At 43.8% G+C, this 20,672-nt stretch overlaps 1 protein-coding gene across 7 annotated transcripts in view; it reads left to right on the forward strand.

Annotated features, from left to right (window-relative positions):
* The first annotated feature begins 2,233 nt into the window (after window positions 1-2,233).
* ITGA8 (integrin subunit alpha 8) overlaps window positions 2,234-20,672 on the forward strand; it is a 192,596-nt gene continuing 174,157 nt past the window's right edge. For all 7 annotated transcript variants that reach the window (XM_081229189.1, XM_081229190.1, XM_081229193.1 and 4 more), the window contains exons 1-2: window positions 2,234-2,634; window positions 3,320-3,453. In XM_081229189.1, coding sequence (XP_081085315.1) covers window positions 2,429-2,634; window positions 3,320-3,453 — 340 coding nt within the window. In that variant the 5' untranslated portion in view covers window positions 2,234-2,428. The remainder of the gene's footprint in view (window positions 2,635-3,319; window positions 3,454-20,672) is intronic.

Raw genomic sequence — 20,672 nt, forward strand, 5'->3', positions numbered from 1 at the left:
GGTCACCACAGAGCACTGAGCAGAGTTCCCTGTGCTATACAGTAAGTTCTCATTAGTTCTCTATTTTATACATAGTATCAATAGTGTATATGTCAATCCCAATCTCCCAATTCCTCACCCCCCCATTACTTTCTACCTATTTAGGTGTTCCATTTCAACATAAGACTTGCCTGCAATGTGATGAATTTACACATTTCAGCATGCAGTCTCAGGAAATGACGGAGTTGAGGTTATTTCCCAGTCTCAAGGTCTCCCACAGCTCTGAATATGCCCATGTATATGTTGCATGTGAACTACTCATTGAAATTTACTCTAGGGAACATCACTTTTATGAACAATCGTAACCTGACCCAGGGTAGTGGACTTTGTATCCAACACAAGTGGACTTTTGGACTGAGAAAAATGTTTTCTACCCTCTACTTTTAAGTCCTTGTCTGGGGAAGGACTATCCAGTTAGGAAATGATCCAGATGTGATGATTTGCTACATAATCTTCTGATAGATTATTAATTTTTAGCATTTTTACAGGGAGGAGACAAGCAAAGATGAAAATGTAAAATTTAACTCAGTCTGCCAAGTAGGTTCTAATGTAAGAGAGAGAGTGTCTAGCTTTTCAGTGGGAGCAGAGATTTTCCGTGGATGGACTCCTACATCTGCACCACCAGACTAGACCACTGCTCTGAATCACAGTTTACGCTTCCAGCTTCTTGGGGATCCCATGCTAGTAACAGAGTCAACAGGTCCAGCATCTAACTCACCATCTACCTCCCCTTATGCTCTCCTTGCCTGTTGCTACTATTTGTGATCCTCCTCTTCTTAGTCGATACCTGCAGACTCGCCTTGGGCTCTCCTTCACTTTCCTTCTGCCATCAGTCTTCTGGCCCTTTCCCTGCTAGTTAACCCTGTGGGGTTCCTTTCCCCTCCATCTGTTAATCATGTCGAAGTCCTCATCAGCCAGTGCATTTGGGCAACAGCTGCTTTGCTTTCTCTTCCTTCTAACAACCGACCCCCTTCCACCAACACACACACATCCTCCACTAAACTTCTGGAATCCCTGTGGGCATGTCATGCCTTTGCTGTAGAACCGGCTCCCTTTGTCTCAATAAATGTTCTTGTCACTAAGATCCTTTCTCAGGACGTCCATCCCTATCTCCCCCTGCTCTCCAACCCACACTTTTATTCTAATCCCTTGCACAACCATTTCGTCCCAGGCTTTCTGTCTTTAATACCTTCCCTCAATCACTCCGCCCACAATGTCCAAAGCCAAGCCTCATATTCAAATTTCTGTTGAAATCTACCAACACATCTCCTTAAAATACTGTAGACCCTGCGCACCTCTCCCGTCTCTATACCTATGTAACCCCAGCGCCACCGTGTTTAACGCTTAATAGCAGCTCTCTTTCCCCATCAGTCCTGTTTCCCTGGAAGACCACGTTATGTAAGGGCTTCTACATCACGGTTCTCCTCTGCCTTCCCCCCTCCTCATCCCTCACTCCCTACCCCAAGCGGAAGACACAGACAAGAGATCAGTAACACCGGTGGTGGATTGGAACTGAAGTTTGAACTCCTGCTGACTCCAACCTACACCCTCGACCCCTGCTGGGGGGTAAACTGGAAATTCCGACATTCCCAACTTTGCCAGTCTTCACCACAATTACACAGGGTCAAGGACATACAGGGCCGAGTCATTTGACGTGTGCCACGTGCCTTTGAGAAAGACCTAAATAAAATCTCCAGGATTGCTCTGTTTATCAGTTACCTCGGCAGGGAGGTCGGGTAGATGTGGGGAAGGAGAGGACTGTTGGATTTAAACTTTCATTCTCAGTCACAGACGAACAAATGCACATCGACCCTGAAAGGGTCTTCAGGCTGCAGAGGTGATGCAAAGATCCCGGCTTGGTCTGGCCTCGTCCCTCGTGCTGGGGTACGCTTTCACAGTCTTCCATTTGGGAGACACTGGAGTAAACCCTCGCCCCATGCGGCGGGGGCCAGGGGAGGGGGGAGATCGGCTTCCAAAAGCAATGGCTTGACTTGGCCTGTGTGAGGCTCAGATCGTTCTTGAGATGTAGAAAGCCGGGCGGCCAAAACAGGCGCCAGCCGCCAGCGCGGCCGAGGGCGGCGAGGGAGTCGCGGACTCCGGCCCGCAGTGCGCGGACGCGCCGCTAGGAGGCGCCCCCACCGCGCCGCGGCCCCTCCCGCTGCCAGAGGAGGGCTCGCATCCCCTCCGCCAGCGCCCCCGAGCCGCGGGACCAGGCGGCCGGCAGACCGCAGGGGACGCGCGGAGGATCGCCCGGGGCTGTCACCGCGGACGCGCCGCGCGCACCGACCCGGGCCGCGGGCATCGGGGACCGCCAGCCGCCACGCCCGCCGTTCCCCGGCCGGGGTCTTCGGCTCCCGCCGCCCGGTGAGCACCGGCCGGGCGGAGGGCGATGTCCGCCCGGGCCCGCCGCGGTCCCCGGGGCAACCGGGCGCCGCCCCTCGCGCCCCTCTGCTGCTTCTCGGCCGCGCTGGTGGTGCTGTGGTCGCCCGCCTCGCAGGCGTTCAACCTGGACGTGGACCAGCTCACGGTGTACGGCGGCCCCGAGGGCAGCTACTTCGGCTACGCGGTGGACTTCCACGTACCTGCCGCTCGCACGTAAGTTTCCCCGCGCGCGCGGGCCCACCCCGCCCCAGGATGGGTCCCTGCCCCTCTGCCGGGGGACCCGCGCCTGTCCCTGCAGCCTGATGGCAGGCGATCGTGAGAGCCCATCGCGCTGCCCGCCGGGGGTCCCGTCCGGCTCCCCGGCACCAGCCTCTTCTCTAGATGTGCCTTGTGAACTTTGAGCTAGGGACATGCCGCTTGCCTAGAATCCGAAGGTCCCGGGGACGTCCCGAGACAAAGACTTCAGCGTCGTACAAAGGGGGAAACGGGACCGAGCGGATTCAAGCCAGTGAAAACCACGACCGCAACACGGTCTGTTTATACGTAGCCTGTAACCGTTGTTAAGGGTCTGGGCGCAAGTGCTGTCTGCTCCAAGCAGCTGGGCTCTGTCCTTGGCTATTCCCCCCACCACTCGCCCGCCCCTCTTCCCTCAACTCACGATATACATAGCTCCACCTAGAGAAGAATTAGGACTATTTGCACCCTCTTCCAAACCAGGTTTCAGACGCCCATAGGTTTCCGCGAGGAAATCAGGTGTGACAGTCGGTCTCTATCCTAAACACGTTTCTGCCCTTGACCCCGACCCTAGTCTCGGTGGGCAGGCTGCTCCAGAGACTGCGTCGCCTGCGCTCACGTTTATGATTCCCAAGGAGTAATTCCTCTCCAACCCTTTTCGCAGAGCGAGTGTCTTGGTGGGAGCGCCCAAAGCCAACACCAGCCAGCCAGACATCGTGGAAGGGGGAGCCGTCTACTACTGTCCTTGGCCCGCCGAGGGGTCCGTGCAGTGCAGGCAGATACCGTTTGATAACACCAGTAAGTGATACTTGTCATTCTCAACTGTGGGTCCTGGTTTCAAAGAGCCACAGCCATCCTGGAGTCAACTGTCCACTTTCTTTTTGCTCACGTGGCCTGTCTGATGGGTCTGTGTTGTGGGCAGCGCAGGTCCCTAGAGAAATCAGCTTTTTAAAGCCGGGGTGAAGGGGAGGAAAATGTTGAGTGCACCCCAGAGGGGGAACGGTATTTTGAGCGTGGGTAGTTGGGCGCATCCTGGTAACTTCTGTTCCCCTTACTCTTCCGAGAGATAAGCATTTTCAGGGGGAGTGGATGGTTTGGAGAAAGGCAGATGTTGTACCCTAACCTTGATTCCGGAGAGAGTTTGGTTACTTCCCAAGGACAAATCTGGGAAAGGACAGATCCTTATAGCATTAACAGTGCCCAAGCTCTGGAGGCAAGAGTCAGCTGCTACAGACCCAGATATCACTCCATGTTGCTGTTTAATTCTTTACAGAAAGGGAGAATTTTCTTTCAAAATATTGGACATTGGATGCAAACTAGTACAGGCAGAGTGTGGATGGATTACATTCATTTCCAAAATCCCTGGACAGATGTTTCTTATTTAATTAAAGGGAAAATACATTTTAAACAATTCAGGCTGTTTATGTTTCCTCTGGTGTTTTCTCCTTGGGTCTTGAGAAAACAATTTAAACTTAAAGCTTTCAAAAACGTTAACACTGAATGTTTTAATTTGTACCTCCAAAACTTTATGAATTCAAAAGGTATATATTATCAGAAAGCAAATACCTCTTTTCAGAAAAATGTGAATGTGTCAACTCAAATAATGTTCTTTGATGATCAATCAATTAAAATACCTTTTGCACCACACAGCTATTTTATGCCATATTCTTCATTATTGTTACATTAGTATGCATTTAGAATTTATGCAGAACATCAGTTTTCACAGAATTTTGATGAAAGTGGATGGGTAGTATTTACCTGTTACTTTAACTGATTTGCAGTTTTTATTTTAAAGGAGAAAATAGTTCAATTCTAAGTATATGGGAATCATTTCAAAGAAAAAACTCCTATGCAAGCATTAGCTTGAATTATGACCAAACTAGGAAATATTTTATGAAAACACTTTAAAATTATGTTTTTCATATGTGTCTATATATGGTCACAATAGCTCATTTACCATTTTATTGACTAATTCAGTTATTTCATACCAATTTTTATAAACTTTTAAAGTTTAACTATTAGAAACTGGAAAAATTAAACCACTTGATATTAATTTGTGAAAGAAATCTTTCAATTAGTTGTTGAATCAGGACCTTAGATGCTTCTAATTACTGAGCTCTAGCTTGAGAATAAATTTCCTAAATCAGAACAATTAAGCATAAAGTTAAAGGTATTTTACTAATCCACGTCAAAATCATTTGTATTTTAAAAAGTATTTTAAATGTAAGCCTTGATAAATAAAAACATAAATTGTTGGCGTATTTGAATTTAAGTTAAGGGAAATTAGCATTTGCATTTTGAGACATCTGATGTATTTTCACCAACAGTCAATCTATAGTCATGGACATGAATTTAATAACCTTCTAGAATATTCCCATAACATATCAACATATCAAATCAGGATCTGGTTAGTATATTTTCTCTTTGATAAGGAAGAATCAATATCTTATCCAGATAAGTCACACCTGAATACCTTTCTAAGTACTAATCCCAGTAGATGTCACCGTTCAACAAATGAAAACCAGAGAATACAGACATCAATATGAACTATTGAAAACTGACCACTCCCAGCCAAAAATTTCCAGTGTTAAATTACAATAGGCAGCATTTCCCAAAAGTTCATTCTAAAGCAACTGTTTGGAGCTTTGAATTCAGTTTCCCATAGAGAACTAATGCTGAAAGATCGTGCTTTGGTTTCCAGAATAACCCATAGGAATGCACTTAACCCTTACTGTAGCTGAATTATATTTGCAATGAAACAGTAGGGGACAAACTAGTACAATTTTGGCGATTAAATAAATAGGAAAATAATGAGTGTTGAGAAAATATCAGTGTTCCTTGGAGAAAGAGGGGGGTAGATGGCACCTTCTGCACAGGTTCTCAGGAAGACATCTGGATATCGCAAAGGGCTTTTGAGATTAATGCTGCTGGTTCTATAACTATGTCTTATTTTACTCCTAAATGGATGGGTTTGTTTTGTTTTGTTTTGTTTTTTTGGCCTTACCTCACGGCACGCGGGATCTTAGTTCCCTGATCAGGGATCGAACCCATGTCCCCTGCAGTGGAAGCATGGAGTCCTAACCCCTGGACCGCCAGGGAAGTCCATGGGGTTTTTCTCTTGAGAGATGCATTCATCCTACTATTTTATACTTGCAACCATAATCGCCGTAACTTGAGGGTTCATTAAGTGGAACAAAGTGAGGGAAACAGGGAGGGAGAGAGATGTTTCTGAAATAATTGAGCAAGAAATGAAAAAAAAAAAAGCAAGGCATAGGAGGCCACACAACATTTGTAAGAAATGAATGGTCTATGAGGGAATGAACAAAGCAGTGAACAGTGAAAGCCTGGGGGAGTTTCAGAGAGAGAAGATAAGAATGACTGAGAAAAGAAAGTTCCCCATTTAGCCATCAGGGGGTACTGTGGGCCCAGGAACCTTGGCTGCTACTGGGAATGGCCTGAGAATGGGTCGGGGAATAGGAATCAGAGGACTGTGGCTCAGGGGTTTGCTATTGAGTGAGGGCCAGCATACTACATACACATCATTTCTACCAAAGACCTTATCCATGAGCCACAGGACGGTGGAATTGCCAGTGAATGCCGTTTGCTGCAAAGCTGTGAAAGGAAGGGAGGGACAGCAGGAGCCTGTAGAGCTATTTCCAGTTCAAGTGTCGGTTCTGTGAGCAGAGTATGATCTTGGAACCAAAGATGAAAGGCAGAAACAGAGGCATTCTGACTCTGGGTGTTGCAGTCAGTGCTACCAGATGCATTGCATTTATTCATCACCTACTATGTACCAGTCACTTACACACATTATTTCTAATCCATACAACAAAATGACCATGTAAAACCCATTTTATGAGTAAGGCAACAGACATCAAAGGTGTTTAAAAGATAAATCCAAGACCACACAATGGTAAACAGTAGATGCAGGGCTGGTCCTAACAGACTGCAAATTCAAGGTTGGATCCTATGGAGCTGAGGCACTGCTCACCTTCCCTCCCCCTCCTCCACTCCCCCACCCCAAAGTTACCTTCACAGGTTCCAGTTAAAATAATCCTCCAGAGAAGATCTGAAAGGGGAAAGCAATTTGGGCAGAAGGCTGTGGAAACCACAGGTCATAGAGACAGCCTTTGTCTTGTTGGGAATGATGGGGTGCATGTGCCCCCTCAGCTGCCTCTTGTCCTACCCTCTGCCCATGGGCAGCAACATGCAGGTTTCCTCCCAAAGAGGAAGAAAATTTCTCTGCTTGACAAAGTAGGGGCTCTGAGTGCTGGACACCCGCAAACTGAGATGCACATAATACAGTGTGATGCGTCGGGCATCAATATAGATCACATTACAAATGTACCTTTGTACAGAGAACCATGACTGTCTCTGTCTTCCACCCTGTCTGCTTTTACTATTACATCTGAATTCGAGACATTCTAAGTAAATTTGACCTTTTAATGATGTTGTTTCAACTTGTTCAGGCCCTGGGGGTGTCTATAAATTAATGCTCGCTGTGGTAACCTACTAGACTCTCTCAGCCTAGACACTGGGGGGAGACTGGCCTATAATTTAGTCCCGGAATCTGGTTGTGATCTTGAACCTTAGTTTATTTAAGGTCAACTGCCTTTTTTTTTTTCTTTCTGCCTTTGCATTTGAAATATTTTTCATTAAACAGTCATTTATTTTATTTTTACTTTACCCTATAACCTGGATTTTAAAAAATTACTTACCATAAACGCAAAAATAGAGGAAGCTGGGAATTGCCTAGCACTTCAAATGTATGAATACTATTAAAATCTGTGATCCTTTCAAGTATGAAAAAAGAAAACTTTCGGGAAGCATATGGTGGTGGGGAGGGAAAAGGGTAGATAATTTTCCTGCTCTGCACAAAATCAAGTGGCTCCAAAAATGTCCTTCTCTCAACTCCCTCCTGGCTTTCCCTCTTACTTCACTAGAATAAAATTCCCCCATCAACAAACTGATTTCTTCCACTTTTGCCTCTAAACTGTGCCCCACGTCTTAAATGTAAAACATCGCATCTGCCAAATTCATGCCTCTCCTTTCTAAATCTACTCCAAGGTTCATTGTTTTTCTTCTTCCTACATTTTCCAAACCCATGTGTGGATTACATAAAAACTCCTAGGTTACAGCTCTCCAGCTAGAAGAAGGGTGAATGAGACAATGAAACAGACACCCCATCTTTGGAATGATAAGAAGGCAAATTGCAACAGTGGTAACAAAAGCATAGTACACAAATATTTGAATGTTTTAAATGCTCGAATGCAAGCTTTTGCAGTGAAAGATAATTGCATGTGCTAATAATGATGATAATCATCACAGCATTAGTAATCACAGAGGGGCAAATAGCTGGGAACCCTCCCAGTTAGAGACCCGCTTAAAGAGTGAACAGAAAGAGGTGGGAGGTACCATTGAGATTTGGAAATCATCTGAGAAAGACTACCAGAATTTGCCTGGCCTTAATTTAGCATCTTTGTGTTCAAAAAAAAAAAAAAAAAGAAAGAAAGAAAGAAAAAAGAAAAACTTAAAATGGAAGACAGTTTGGTTAGGGTATTTCAAAGCTCTAGAATGGTAAGATTTTTTCAGAATTGTGTTTTAGCTTGGAGCCGGAAAGCCTTTGTTGGGGGTGGAGGGGCGGGCAGGAGTCTGTTTTATTTTTCATTTCATGTCGAGTGAGCCCACAATAGGAAGCAGCTTAAAGCATCTGGCGCTGTGACTGGTACAGGGTTGTTTTTCGATAGCATTGGGTGTGCCCTTTTTCTCATGTGAGGGTTGGGAAACATATTGGTCACATAAGTCTTGCTTTTCTAACTTCCTCAGAAAGAAACCAGTTTTTGTTCAGGAACAAAGCAAAGGCAAATGCAGGGCAGAGCTATCCCAGTAAATGACAGAGGAGATAACACCAAGGTGACAGAACTCAGAAAGGGCAGATATCTGGACTCAAGTAAGTTCAATTGAAAGTGGAAAAAAAAAAAAAAAAAAAGGGCGGAAGGCAGCCCAAAGATAACCTGCTCCTTTTAAGAATATTGCCAGAGTTAGGGTAAGTTTTGCTTCTCACACACACATGAAAAAATATTTATATATATGTACACACACACACACACACACACACACACACAGAGAGATTAGGGCAGAAAGCTTACTCTGCTAATTGTTGATCCCGCTGAGTCATCAGGGGTGCTTAAGCTGGAAGGTTTACTTATTCTAGAAGCAGTTCATGATGGCTCCCATGACTGACAGGCTGGCCCAACAGATGCAACCAACATCCCTCAGCTTCTCGCAGTTGGCTCTAACTTTCACGTGACAAAACACAATGGCCATCGAAGTCCTGACATGAGAAGTGAAGGGGGAGCAGTCCCCACAGCTCACAGCACCGGAGGAAGCAATTAGAAAACGGAAGTCCTTGAAAGTCCAAGTAGAAATGGGAAACAGATCTGCTCTACGGCTAGTTGAGTAGGATGAGCGTTAGGCGCCTGTTGCTTAATCTGCAAAATTCTTTCAAGAAGCTGGACGTGTGTGTGATGCAACAGGCTTCCAGGCTCTTGGCAGGAAGAACCCATGCAGCAGCTGCAGCATTCTGGGAGGAATGTAGGAAATTGTCTTGAAAGTGTTCTGAAGGCAAGAAAAACGCACTGGCACATTGAAGCCGGCCAGGTGTGATGTACAAGTTCAAACTTTTCCTGTTGTGTACAGAGTCCTGTATCTGTGAGTTGTGTTGATGAAGAGAATTGCTGACATTTCTAACAAGCTCAGCTAAGCAGTTCCCTGATGGACACCATCCAGATACACAAACATGGATTTTTGAGGAAGAGAGATAAAAGACTAATTATTGATCTTCTTAAAAGTGCTCACTTTAAAAATATTTAATTTTCAGAATTCAGTTCAAATACATTTTCACATAACATTTTAGTGCATCAAGCAAGGTGTACGTGTATAATGAAACGCTAAAATACATTAAAAGTAGTTTCGATTCTGGGTTACGCTATATGGGGATTTAAGGTAGATAAGCAAATCGTGATGCACGAATAAGCAATTTATACTTTAAACATTCTACCTAATACACCGGTGTTGCTCTGCTATGGACCTCAGCCAGGCAGCTCTCAGACCAGCTGGGAGGGAATGGGGCTCGTCCCCAGCCCTGCAGAAAGGCCAGCTCCTGGATCTCTGAGATTTAGACCCAAAGGTCTGCAAGTGGAGAAATTCTTCTAGATCCACAGACACTGGCCAAAGTGATCATTTACCCTTTTAATTGTTTAGTAGAAGTAAAACATAGATTATAAAAATAAGTCTTTATAGAAATGGTGGCCAGGCATTAGGAGTAGGAAAGAGGGGTTGTCTCCAAAGGGAATTTGGGGAGCTGATGGAACTCCCTGCATCTTGATTGTGATGATGGATCCATGATGGTATGTGTTTATCAAAATTCATTGAACGGTACATCACCAAGAGTGAATTGTACTGCGTGTAAATAAAACCAAAAAAGAGGGGGCTTCCCTGGTGGCACAGTGGTTGAGAATCTGCCTGCTAATGCAGGAGACACGGGTTCGAGCCCTGGTCTGGGAAGGTCCCACATGCCGCGGAGCAACTAGGCCCGTGAGCCACAACTACTGAGCCTGCACGTCTGGAGCTTGTGCTCCGCAACAAGAGAGGCCACGACAGTGAGAGGCCCGAGCACCGTGATGAAGAGTGGCCCCCGCTTGCCACAACTAGAGAAAGCCCTTGCACAGAAACAAAGACCCAACACAGCCAAAAATAAAAATAAATAAATTAAAAGAAGGCTCAACATTAAAAAAAAAAAGAAGAAAGAAAGAAAAAACATTATGGAGCATGGCCATTGCTATGAGCATGTGGGCTTAAACTCTAGACGACAGGAAGGTCTGATGTAATAATAGCTGGAAGTATAAGGACACATCCCTGAAAAGCTAAGTAAGTCACCTTACTGCCCCCCCAAATAGGGGCAAACAATGTGTCAGATCATCAGACCTTCTATACATTGTTTAAATAAAGAATACTATATTCCGAATGTGTTTGGCAAGAAAACCGTGAATGGATGGGCTTCCCTGGTGGCGCAGTGGTTGAGAGTCCGCCTGCCGATGCAGGGGACGCGGGTTCGTGCCCCGGTCTGGGAAGATCCCACATGCCGCGGAGCGGCTGGGCCTGTGAGCCATGGCCGCTGAGCCTGTGCGTCTGGAGCCTGTGCTCCGCAACAGGAGAGGCCATAACGGTGAGAGGCCCGCGTACCACAAAAAAAATAAAATAAAATAAAAAAAGAAAACTGTGAATGGAAACATGTTGAATCAGAATAAATCTTTGCAACGAAGCATCATACTTAGTAATTCTCATATCCTTGCTGAAATTCAGGCATGGGACCTCTCATTGATCATCATTAAACTAAGGAGGTCTTACTTCAAACACATTATTGTAATAATCAAAAGTAGTATAACTGCACTGCAGAGCATTAACTTATTAACATTAGGTCAATTTTATTCTTAAGCTCTGATATTTGACATATGGCCACAGATTTGTGTATGATATTGCAAAAGCCTCTGTATCAATCTGCTCTGATTTTCAGGACATGTAGAGATGAGAGAGAAGGGCACACACCATTGCTACAGGAATAGGTTTATGCAAGGACCCTACACAGCCCAGGTTACACACAGCATCTTACTCCAGGTGTACTGGGTCAGGGCCAACTCCCCTCAGCCAGGTTACGGCTCCACTTCAGATCGGTCTGTTGTCATTCCCCATGATTTGCCCACGTGCCTCTGGCATAAGCCACCCTCGCCTCTTACTATATGGTTTCCATAATATGTCATGGCACAGCTTACCTCTCATCATCTATTACGTACACCCGTGTCCCCATTTACCCTGAGCCCATGTCCTGGTGCCTCTCTCTTAACCACCCAGAACATCTTATTTTCCAGGAACGATTTCCTGGTATTTTTCTGGCTTCTCTGTTCCTACAATTCCCAGTGGAAAATATGTTTCAAAAATTAATTCTAAAGTTGCTGCAGATACTTTTTTAGAAGAAAGGGGGCATAACACTAAAAAATAACATTTTCAAACATCCTACATATGGATGTGTCTCACGTAAATGATGGTATAAATCACACAATTGGGTATTATAGAACCATAAAAAATGAAGCCTACCAAGAATCAGGATTAAAATGGGGAAATGCTTTTGTTTTAATATTAAGTGAGGACTTCCCTGGTGGCACAGTGCTTAAAAAATCCGCCTGCCAATGCAGTGGACACGGGTTCGAGCCCTGGTCTGGGAAGATCCCACATGCCGCCGAGCAACCAAGCCCGTGCGCCACAACTACTGAGCCTGCACTCTAGAGCCCGCGAGCCACAACTACTGAGCCCGTGTGCCACAACTACTGAAGCCCACGCACCTAGAGCCCGTGCTCCGCAACAAGAGAAGCCACCGCAATGAGAAGCCCATGCACCGCAACAAAGAGTAGCCCCCGCTCGCCGCAACTAGAGAAAGCCCACACGTGACAAAGACCCAATGCAGCTAACAATAAATAAACTTATTAAAAAAAACCCATAAAATTCAAAATTGTGTCTACAACTTGTAGAAGAGTACGAGAGGAGATATGCAATGAGAGGCTATTGGGAAATGCAATTAAAACATTTTTTTTTCTTTTTTCTAGTGCATTTATTACTTATTTGTAAAAACCATGAACAGGTATTTATGATCAGGAAAAATAATGATAAAATGAAACATGCAAAAATTTCTAAATGAAATTACTGAGTTCACGGAAGTGTTATGGAGATTAACAATGGAAAACCACAATTCAGGTTCTGTATTGGCTGAAAGCAATCTTAGTTGCTTCCTCTTTTGTCTTGGGTGTAGGTGGTAGAGTAGTTTAGAAATGTACTTATTTACATATAGGTGTTTATGCTTCAAAATACTGAAGACCAAGGGTGTTTTCAATGACAGTTATATGTGTAAAAATATGAAGGTGCAGTGTATCACCTGTTTTCATTCTAGATTGCTCCTACATCAACAGAAACATAGGCTTGGTGGTCTGACCTGAGAGTTTCTAGAGCCTTTTAGAATAAGAGAGCTGTTTGTGGAGGCAAACTGCCTTACTGAGTCCACCAATTTAAAGGCTGATTTCATCCAGAAACGCCCTCATAGACATACCCAGAAATAATGTTTAGTCAAATATCCAGGCATCTCATGATCCAGTCAGGTTAACACACAAAATTAACCATCACATCTTCTTTGAGACTTACAATATACAGTCTCCTTGAAAAGGCACTGAGAATTCATGAATGAAAGAAACCCGTTGGATCCATAGGATAGAATAGTTTTCGACAGTCATTTCTCCTTACATTTCTTAAGCCAAAGAGTGCCCAGGGATTACTGTAGTATCAAATAACCCCAAATCTCGGGCTTAAACCAACAAGGTTTATTGCTTTTTCACACTATCTGGTTAATATGAACTGGAGAGGAGCCTCTGCTTAGTCAAGTGACCCAAAGACCCAGGCTGATGGAGATTCCTTATTGACACATGCTGTCAAGGTCACTCTAACTGGCAAGGCATGTGGCAAATTGCATATCGTCTATTAAAACTTCCGCCTGGAATTGACATTTACTACTTCTCCTCACATTTGGTAGACCAAAGCACGCCTAGGAGGTTGGCCAGGCCAACTTATTTGAATATCTAACACTTTGTGGTAGACTGGTGTATTTACGCACACCTATCAAAACTGTTTATGCACAACCTTTAAAAGAATACTAGAAAGGAAATGCAATAGAAGAGGTTGTCTTTGCAAATGCGATGAAAACAGGTTTTTCTTCTATTTCTAATGGACACATTTTTCAGGACCTTTTTAGGGGGGACCTGAAATAACATAGTTCTTTGGGGCTATGGTCCCAATCCCCACATTTATGGTAAGAAGCAGACACATGGCAAGGAAACGAAGGTATTTCTATCAACAGATGTGAAGATATGGGTGAAACTCATACTGACAATCAGTTCTCAACTTGTTCCACCTGGTCTCCATTCTTTGGCACAGATATTGCCTGGGAGGACTGAGTACCCTTCATCCTTTAAGTCAGGCTCCTTGGGTGACATGTTATTAAATCATAATGTCTTTTCCCTTCAAAGCACCCTTTGGTTAACTTTAACTCATCTTTACTTACAAAATGCAGTTGACCCTTGAATAACAGGGATTTGAACTGTGCCAATCCATTTATAGGAGGATTTTATTTCAATAAATACTACATTATTAAAGGATCCTTGGATGGTTGAGTCTGCAGATGCAGAGCTGTGGTTACAGAGGGCAGGCTGTAGAACTCGAGCATCTGACACTTTTGGTATCCTTGGTGAGTCCTGGAACCAACCCCCAGCACTGTTCAAGGGTCAACTGTTTTCTCTTAAGGAACAGTGGACTTGAAAATAAAGCTTAGAGTTAGCAAACAGTAAAATCAAATTTCAGGGACAAGAGGAGCGTTAGTAACTTTCTTCAAGCAGGTGCTGTCCTTGACCCTGGAATTATGGCCATGAACTTACCCTTGTGGGATTTATAAGCCAGTGGCAAGTTGAGAAAAAGTAAGGTAAGGCTAAGGGGACAGAGAGCGGTGTGTGTGTGTGTGTGTGCGCGTGCTCGTGCATGCACACATGTGCACTTTCTTTTTTAGATTGGCTGGGGTATTATTTTCCTGTTGCTGCTGTAATAAATTACCACGTACTTCGTGGCTTTGAACAACACAAACTGATTATCATAGAGTTCTGGAGGCCAAGTCTAAAATAGGTCTCACTGGACTAAAATCAAGGTGTTGGCAGAGCTGTGCTCCTTCTGGAAGCTCTGGGGAAGAATCTGTTTTCTTGCTTTCTCCAGCTTCTGGAAGCTGCCCACATTCCTTGATTCATGGTCCTCTTCCATTTTGAAAGCCAGCACTGTCCGGCTGAGTCCTTCTCACAGTGCTGTGTTTCTCGTTCTCCTTTTCTGCCTCCTTGTTTCACAAGAAAGGATCTTTGTTATTACTTTGGGCCCTCCAGATAATCCAGGGTAATCTCCCTATTTTAAGGTCAACGGATTAGCAACCTTAATTCCATCTGCAACCTTAATTCTCCTTTGTCGTGCAACCTAACATAGTCAGGTTTGGGGCATTAAGATGGAGACATCTTGGGGGCTATTATTTTGCTTACCGGAGGTGGTCAGAGAAAGTTTCACTGAGGAGGTGATGTTTGAGCACTGGCCTAAATTAAGTGAGGGAAGGAACCATGTGGTATGGGGCAGGGGGAATGTTCTACATTGCAGGAGAGTCAATGTTAAGTCCAGAGAGGATAGTGTTCTTGGGAAATGGAGAAAGGCCACTGGGTTAAAGAGAAGTAAGTCAAGAAAAGAATGATAGAAAATGAGGCCCGAGAACCAGGTCTCGGCAAGATTATATAGCACCTTAAAAGCCAGAGACAGGACTTTGGAGTTTATTCTAAGAGTGATGGGCAGCCAGTGGTGGTTTTGAGTAGACAAGTAACAGAATCTGAATTATGTTTTTAAAAGGATCGGTTTAATAGCGTGTAGGCAACCAAGAGCAGAAGCAAGGGGATGGGGTAAGAGACAGACCCATCGTCTGGTGGTAGAAAAGTGCAGTTTGGGTTGAATGATAGCACTTAGGGTTGAGAAATGGTTGGATTGGGGATTTATTTGAAAGTGCAATTGGTAGAATTTTCTTTATGGATCAGATGAAGGGTACAGAAGAGAGAGAAAAATTTGATCTGAGTAACTGGAGGAATGGGACTGAGACAGGAAACAGCGGGGAAGGAGCATATCTTAGAGAAAATATCCAGTTGAGTCCAGACACGAGAAATTGGAGATGCTTATTAGACATCCAAGTGATGTCAAGCAAGCAGTTAGATAAATAAACCCAGAGTTCAGGCAAGAGGTTTGGAGATTTAAATGTGGAAGCTGTAAGTATGTAGATGATATTTAAGGCCATGACTTAGGGAGATGGTGTAAATGAAGACAGGAAGTGAGGAGAAGCGAAGTGAAGCAAAGAGAAGAGAGAAGGGGAGGGGAGGGGAAAGGTCAAGGTTGAGACAGAGTCCTGGAGTCCCTGACATTTAAAGAAAAATCAGAGAATTGAGGAGGATGTATAAACAATGATAAGAAGGAGTGGCCGGTTAGACAAAAGAAGTCAAGAAGCCAATGAAGAAATTTGTGTGCGTTGGAGTGAACTGTGAACATCTCATTTGGTCACAGAAAGTGACTGACAGCTGATAAAAGTAGTTGCAGTGGCATGAGTGTCAGGAGAGAATGGGAGAAGACCAACAGGAGACAGCAAGTCTGTAGAGCCATTTTTTCCCAAGGAGTTCTACCCTAAATGGGACCACAGAAATGTAATCATCAAGAAGACACAATAGCGTGTTTGTAATCTAATAGGAATTGTCCAGTCGATAGGGAAATGATGATGTTGATTAAAGGAGGAGAAGGATGTGCAGAAACAGATTCCTGAGTAGATGGAAAGGGATGGATGGGACTTTACACAGATGGAGGGACTGGCCTTGGAGGAGCACCAGGACGGTCCATCCTTAGAGAGCAGAGAAAGCAGAGCGAGAGTGGGTTTGTGGGTTTGGCAATAGAAGGAAGAAAACGATCTTCTTTCATTTCTTCTATTTTCTCAGTGACATAAAAAGCAAGATGATCAGCTGAGAGTGAGGAAGTAGACGGAGAAGGCTGAGATAAGGAGAAAATGTAAATAGTAACAGCGAAATGGCAGAATGCATTAAGCAACAAAGTGCACAGGGACTGCCCGGTAAATCCTATTTAAAATCTGAATTTATTTGGGGAAGGAATACATTTTGCCTCTGCTCAACCTATAGTATGGTCCTACTTGTTTCGGGTAGAGTTTAAGATTTCCCAGAGGATAATTCCATCTTGGGTATTAATCTTCCATAAGTACACACTGCAGAAACAGAAGGTTTGAATGCTGAAGTTCCTGTTTTGTGTAATGTTGGGAATGGTGATTTTGTTTTAAAACCACAAAATGAACCATTTTGTTAGATGATGGTTGGTTCCCTTTTTACCACATCTTCTGGCAACAGGGGTGAGGTCCTGAGGAAAATACAAGCATACAACAGGAGCTTTTCAAGTGCTATTGGGAGGCAAGTTTATATAACCTTCATCCTGAAACCCAATCATATCCTGTATTTAAAAGTATTGCTTTGAGGTCATAGTGAAGAGATTTATGTCATTCAGTCTGCTTCCTGAGATTCCCATGCTGAGAGATTTTCATGACTTCTTGAAGCAAATACATTTTGGGGACCCAAACAGAGAAGCATGCTATTCTCCTCACAACTGGAAGGTGACATATAAGTTACGTCAAGAGTTCTCATTTCCCCAGCTATGTCGATGGCCAAGATATTTGATCCCAGGTAATTATTCCAAGTGTGAGAAAATCTAGAGATGAGAGAAAGTGTGAAAAATTCAAGGAGCTGAAACAAAATCACTATGGTTGGGAATGGCATGAAATGATGATGCTGGCAAGACAAGGGTGGGATATGGCTGGTTTTAAGAATTTTGGCATTTTAGAAAGAACTCTAGTGTCAGGACGGAGAATGCATTTGAACGTGACAAGCCTGGAGGAAGGGAAACCAGGTAGGGGACCACTGCAGCCACTGAGGCTAAAGAAATGGGAGTCACCCCAAGGAAGTGGCACAGGAATGGAGAGAAACAGATGGACTTGAGAGAGATCTAGAAGGAGGCACCAGCAGGAATTGGTAACTGAGTGGCAATAGGAGGTGTGGTGCAGGGTTGGTGGTTGTCAAGGATGCATTCCAAGCTTCTGGCTTGGTTCACGGGGCTGCCATTCTGCTAGGTATAAACAGCAAGCAAGACAGACGTACTCGCTGGGCTTGAAATGTTCAAGTCCAGTAGAAGAGAAGACTAGTGCCTGGCAGCCCTAACAGAGGAATAAGCGCTGTAACAGGAGAAAGTGAAAAAGGGTTTAGGTGTGCAAAAGAGGGCTCTTGTTCTTGACTGAAGGGGGACCTTTTTGTGTGGCTGGGAAAGCGTCTCGGAGGGGGCATCATTAAAGGTCAGAGGTGAAGGGTGAATGTGTGTTTGTGTGTGTGTGTGTGTGTACACACACACACACACACACACACGTGTCTGTCTCGAGGTGGGTGAGATGGGAAGGAAAACCATTCCAGCCAGTGTATGTGAGGTGGAGTGGGTTGTAGCAGGTGAGGTCAAAGTTGAGATCTCAGTCTCTACCACCCACCTGTAACCAGCTCTGCCCTGCAGATTTGCGTGTTTCCTATGAGGAGCCACAGAATGTTGTGTCTGATCTGCCCCAGCTGGCTTCTCGTTGCCCTTTGAAGAGGTGATTCTTTCCTTTCTTGATATTCGCTCCTCTAGCTGCATCACGTAAATGAGAACACTCACCCAAGAAATTACTTGCATCATACCCACAAAAGTCCATATGTATTTCTAGAACAAACCTTACATATGGCCTCCGTCAAATTACATATGAAAAACATTTAAATGATTTTATATGATGTAGAAACAAATGTCTGAGGAACACTAGCTAGGCCCTGTTGGTTATTAAAAACAGGAAGTTGGAAATGTGGTCTTTATTCTCCAGAAGGTGATATAGATGTGGAAATAATTGTAGCAGAAACCGGATATTCTCATCTAGATCAGGAAAACTACATACTAGGAAGATTGTAATACAATATTTACTAGTGCCAGCCGAGCCCGTATTTATGAACATTGTTACTAGAGCTCTAAACGCATACTTTCAGCTCATTTAACTTTATTAGTTACTTAGTTAGTTATGTGTGGAACCAAACGTTTAAAGAGTGATATGAAAAATACAATTTAAAATAAAAGCTTCATGATTTCCAGAAGAGAAATGTCTTAAACTAGAGGAATGAGCTAGAAGCCTCAAACTCTGAATGGCTGGATGGGTTTATAAAACAACAGTGAGTGTGTCCAGGGAGGGGGGATTCCAATGGCCTTTCACTTACTACTTTATACAATTTTTTATACACGTTTTCTTACTTTGTATTGCTTGAATTTTTAAAAACAATAATCTGAAAGAATTTCAATTTGAAAAGAAAGAGTTTAGGGCCTTACATTTTATTTTATTTCACTTCATTTTTTATATCACCTGCATTTCTTTTTTTTTTTTTTTTGCGGTACACGGGCCTCGCACTGTTGCGGCCTCTCCTGTTGCGGAGCATAGGCTCCGGACGCGCAGGCTCAGCGGCCATGGCTCACGGGCCCAGCCGCTCCGCGGCATGTGGGATCTTCCCAGACCGGGGCACGAACCTGTGTCCCCTGCATCGGCAGGCAGACTCTCAACCACTGCGCCACCAGGGAAGCTCCACCTGCATTTCTTTACTACATTTTCTCCCATATATTCTCCATGATTCTTTTTTTTTTTAACTTTTAAAAAATAATTAATTTTTTTTGCCTGCATTGGGTCTTCATTGCTGCAGGTGGGCTTTCTCCAGTTGTGGCGAGCAGGGGCTACTCTTTGTTGTGGTGTGCGGGCTTCTCATTGCGGTGACTTCTCTTGTTGCGGAGCATGGGCTCTAGGCGCGTGGGCTTCAGTTGTGGCATGTGAGCTCAGTAGTTGTGGCACACAAGCTTACTTGCTCCGTGGCATGTGGGATCTTCCCGGACCAGGGCTTGAACCTGTGTCCCCCACACTGGCTGGTGGATTCCTAACCACTGCACCACCACCGGGGAAGTCCCTCCATGATTCTTAACCATGTGTGAATGGCTATTTGTCAAGCATGGCCCTACATTTTAAATCAGTTTTTAAGAAAGTGATTTGGATTAGTTGACAAACAAGGAGGAGAGGAATTTTGCAAGAGAAGCTTCATGTACAAAGTCTGGGAGTAAGACTCAATAGAGAACAGAGAGGAAGCTGCTTGAATGGAAGGAAACGCCATATCTGGAGATCAGGTGTGAGGTCTGGGACCTACATGGTGGAGGGCGGGATAGTTAGATCTGATCTACTAGGTAATGGCAAGAAAATGAGTATGCCCATGTGTGTTTGTGTACATGCACACCTTTGTATACAGTATACATATATGATATAAATAATAAATCTCAGTTATAATAGAATGTTTATTTAATCAGAATAACATATTTCTGTCCACAATGGATGAGTGAGTAATGAAGATATAGATATCTTATATACATGTGTATATATATACATGCACACACAATGGACTATTACTCAGCCATTAAAAAGGAGGAACCCCTGCCATTGGCGTGAATGGAACTTGAGGGTATTATGGTAAGTGAAATAAATCAGACAGAGGAAGATAACTACTGTATGATCTCACTCATGTATGGAATCTAAAAAAAAAAATAGCTCATAGAAAAAGAGATCAGACTTATGGTTACCAGAGCTGGGGGATGGGGAGAAGGGGAAATGGGAGAAGGGAGTCAAAAGGTAAAAACTTCCAGCTATTAGATAAATAAGTACTAGGGATGTAATATACACCATGATGACTATAGTTAACATATATAAAATAATGCATATATACACATATGTATATATAGTATATATGAAAGTTGTTAAGAGACTCAATCCTAAGAGTTCTCATCATCTGGAACATATTTTTTCTTTTTTTGTGTGTGTGTCTAAGTGAGATGATAGGTATTAACTAAACTTACTCTGGTGACCATTTCACAATATATGTAAGTCAAATCATTACGCTGTGCACTTTAAACTTACACTGTGCTGAATGTCAATTATATCTCAGTATAACTGGGGGACAAAAGAGTAACACGTTTTTTGAATGTTATATGAAAAAGTGAATTAGTGTGATAGTTCCTTAAATACTTGAAAATTCCCAGTAAGATGATCAAGAGTATGAGGGCTACAGAGGTATTCTTTCATGGTTTTTCATTGTGGTTTTGGAATACTGGGAGGCATACATTTGGAAGTTTAATTTTCCAGGACATAAAAATTGACCCAGATTCTTTTCTTGGATTTGTTTCTTTTAGACAAGGAGTTCTCTGGCTACCGATAC

This window comes from Mesoplodon bidens (genome assembly GCF_964165515.1).
Source record: "Mesoplodon bidens genome assembly, chromosome: 3".
NCBI lineage: Eukaryota > Metazoa > Chordata > Mammalia > Artiodactyla > Ziphiidae > Mesoplodon > Mesoplodon bidens.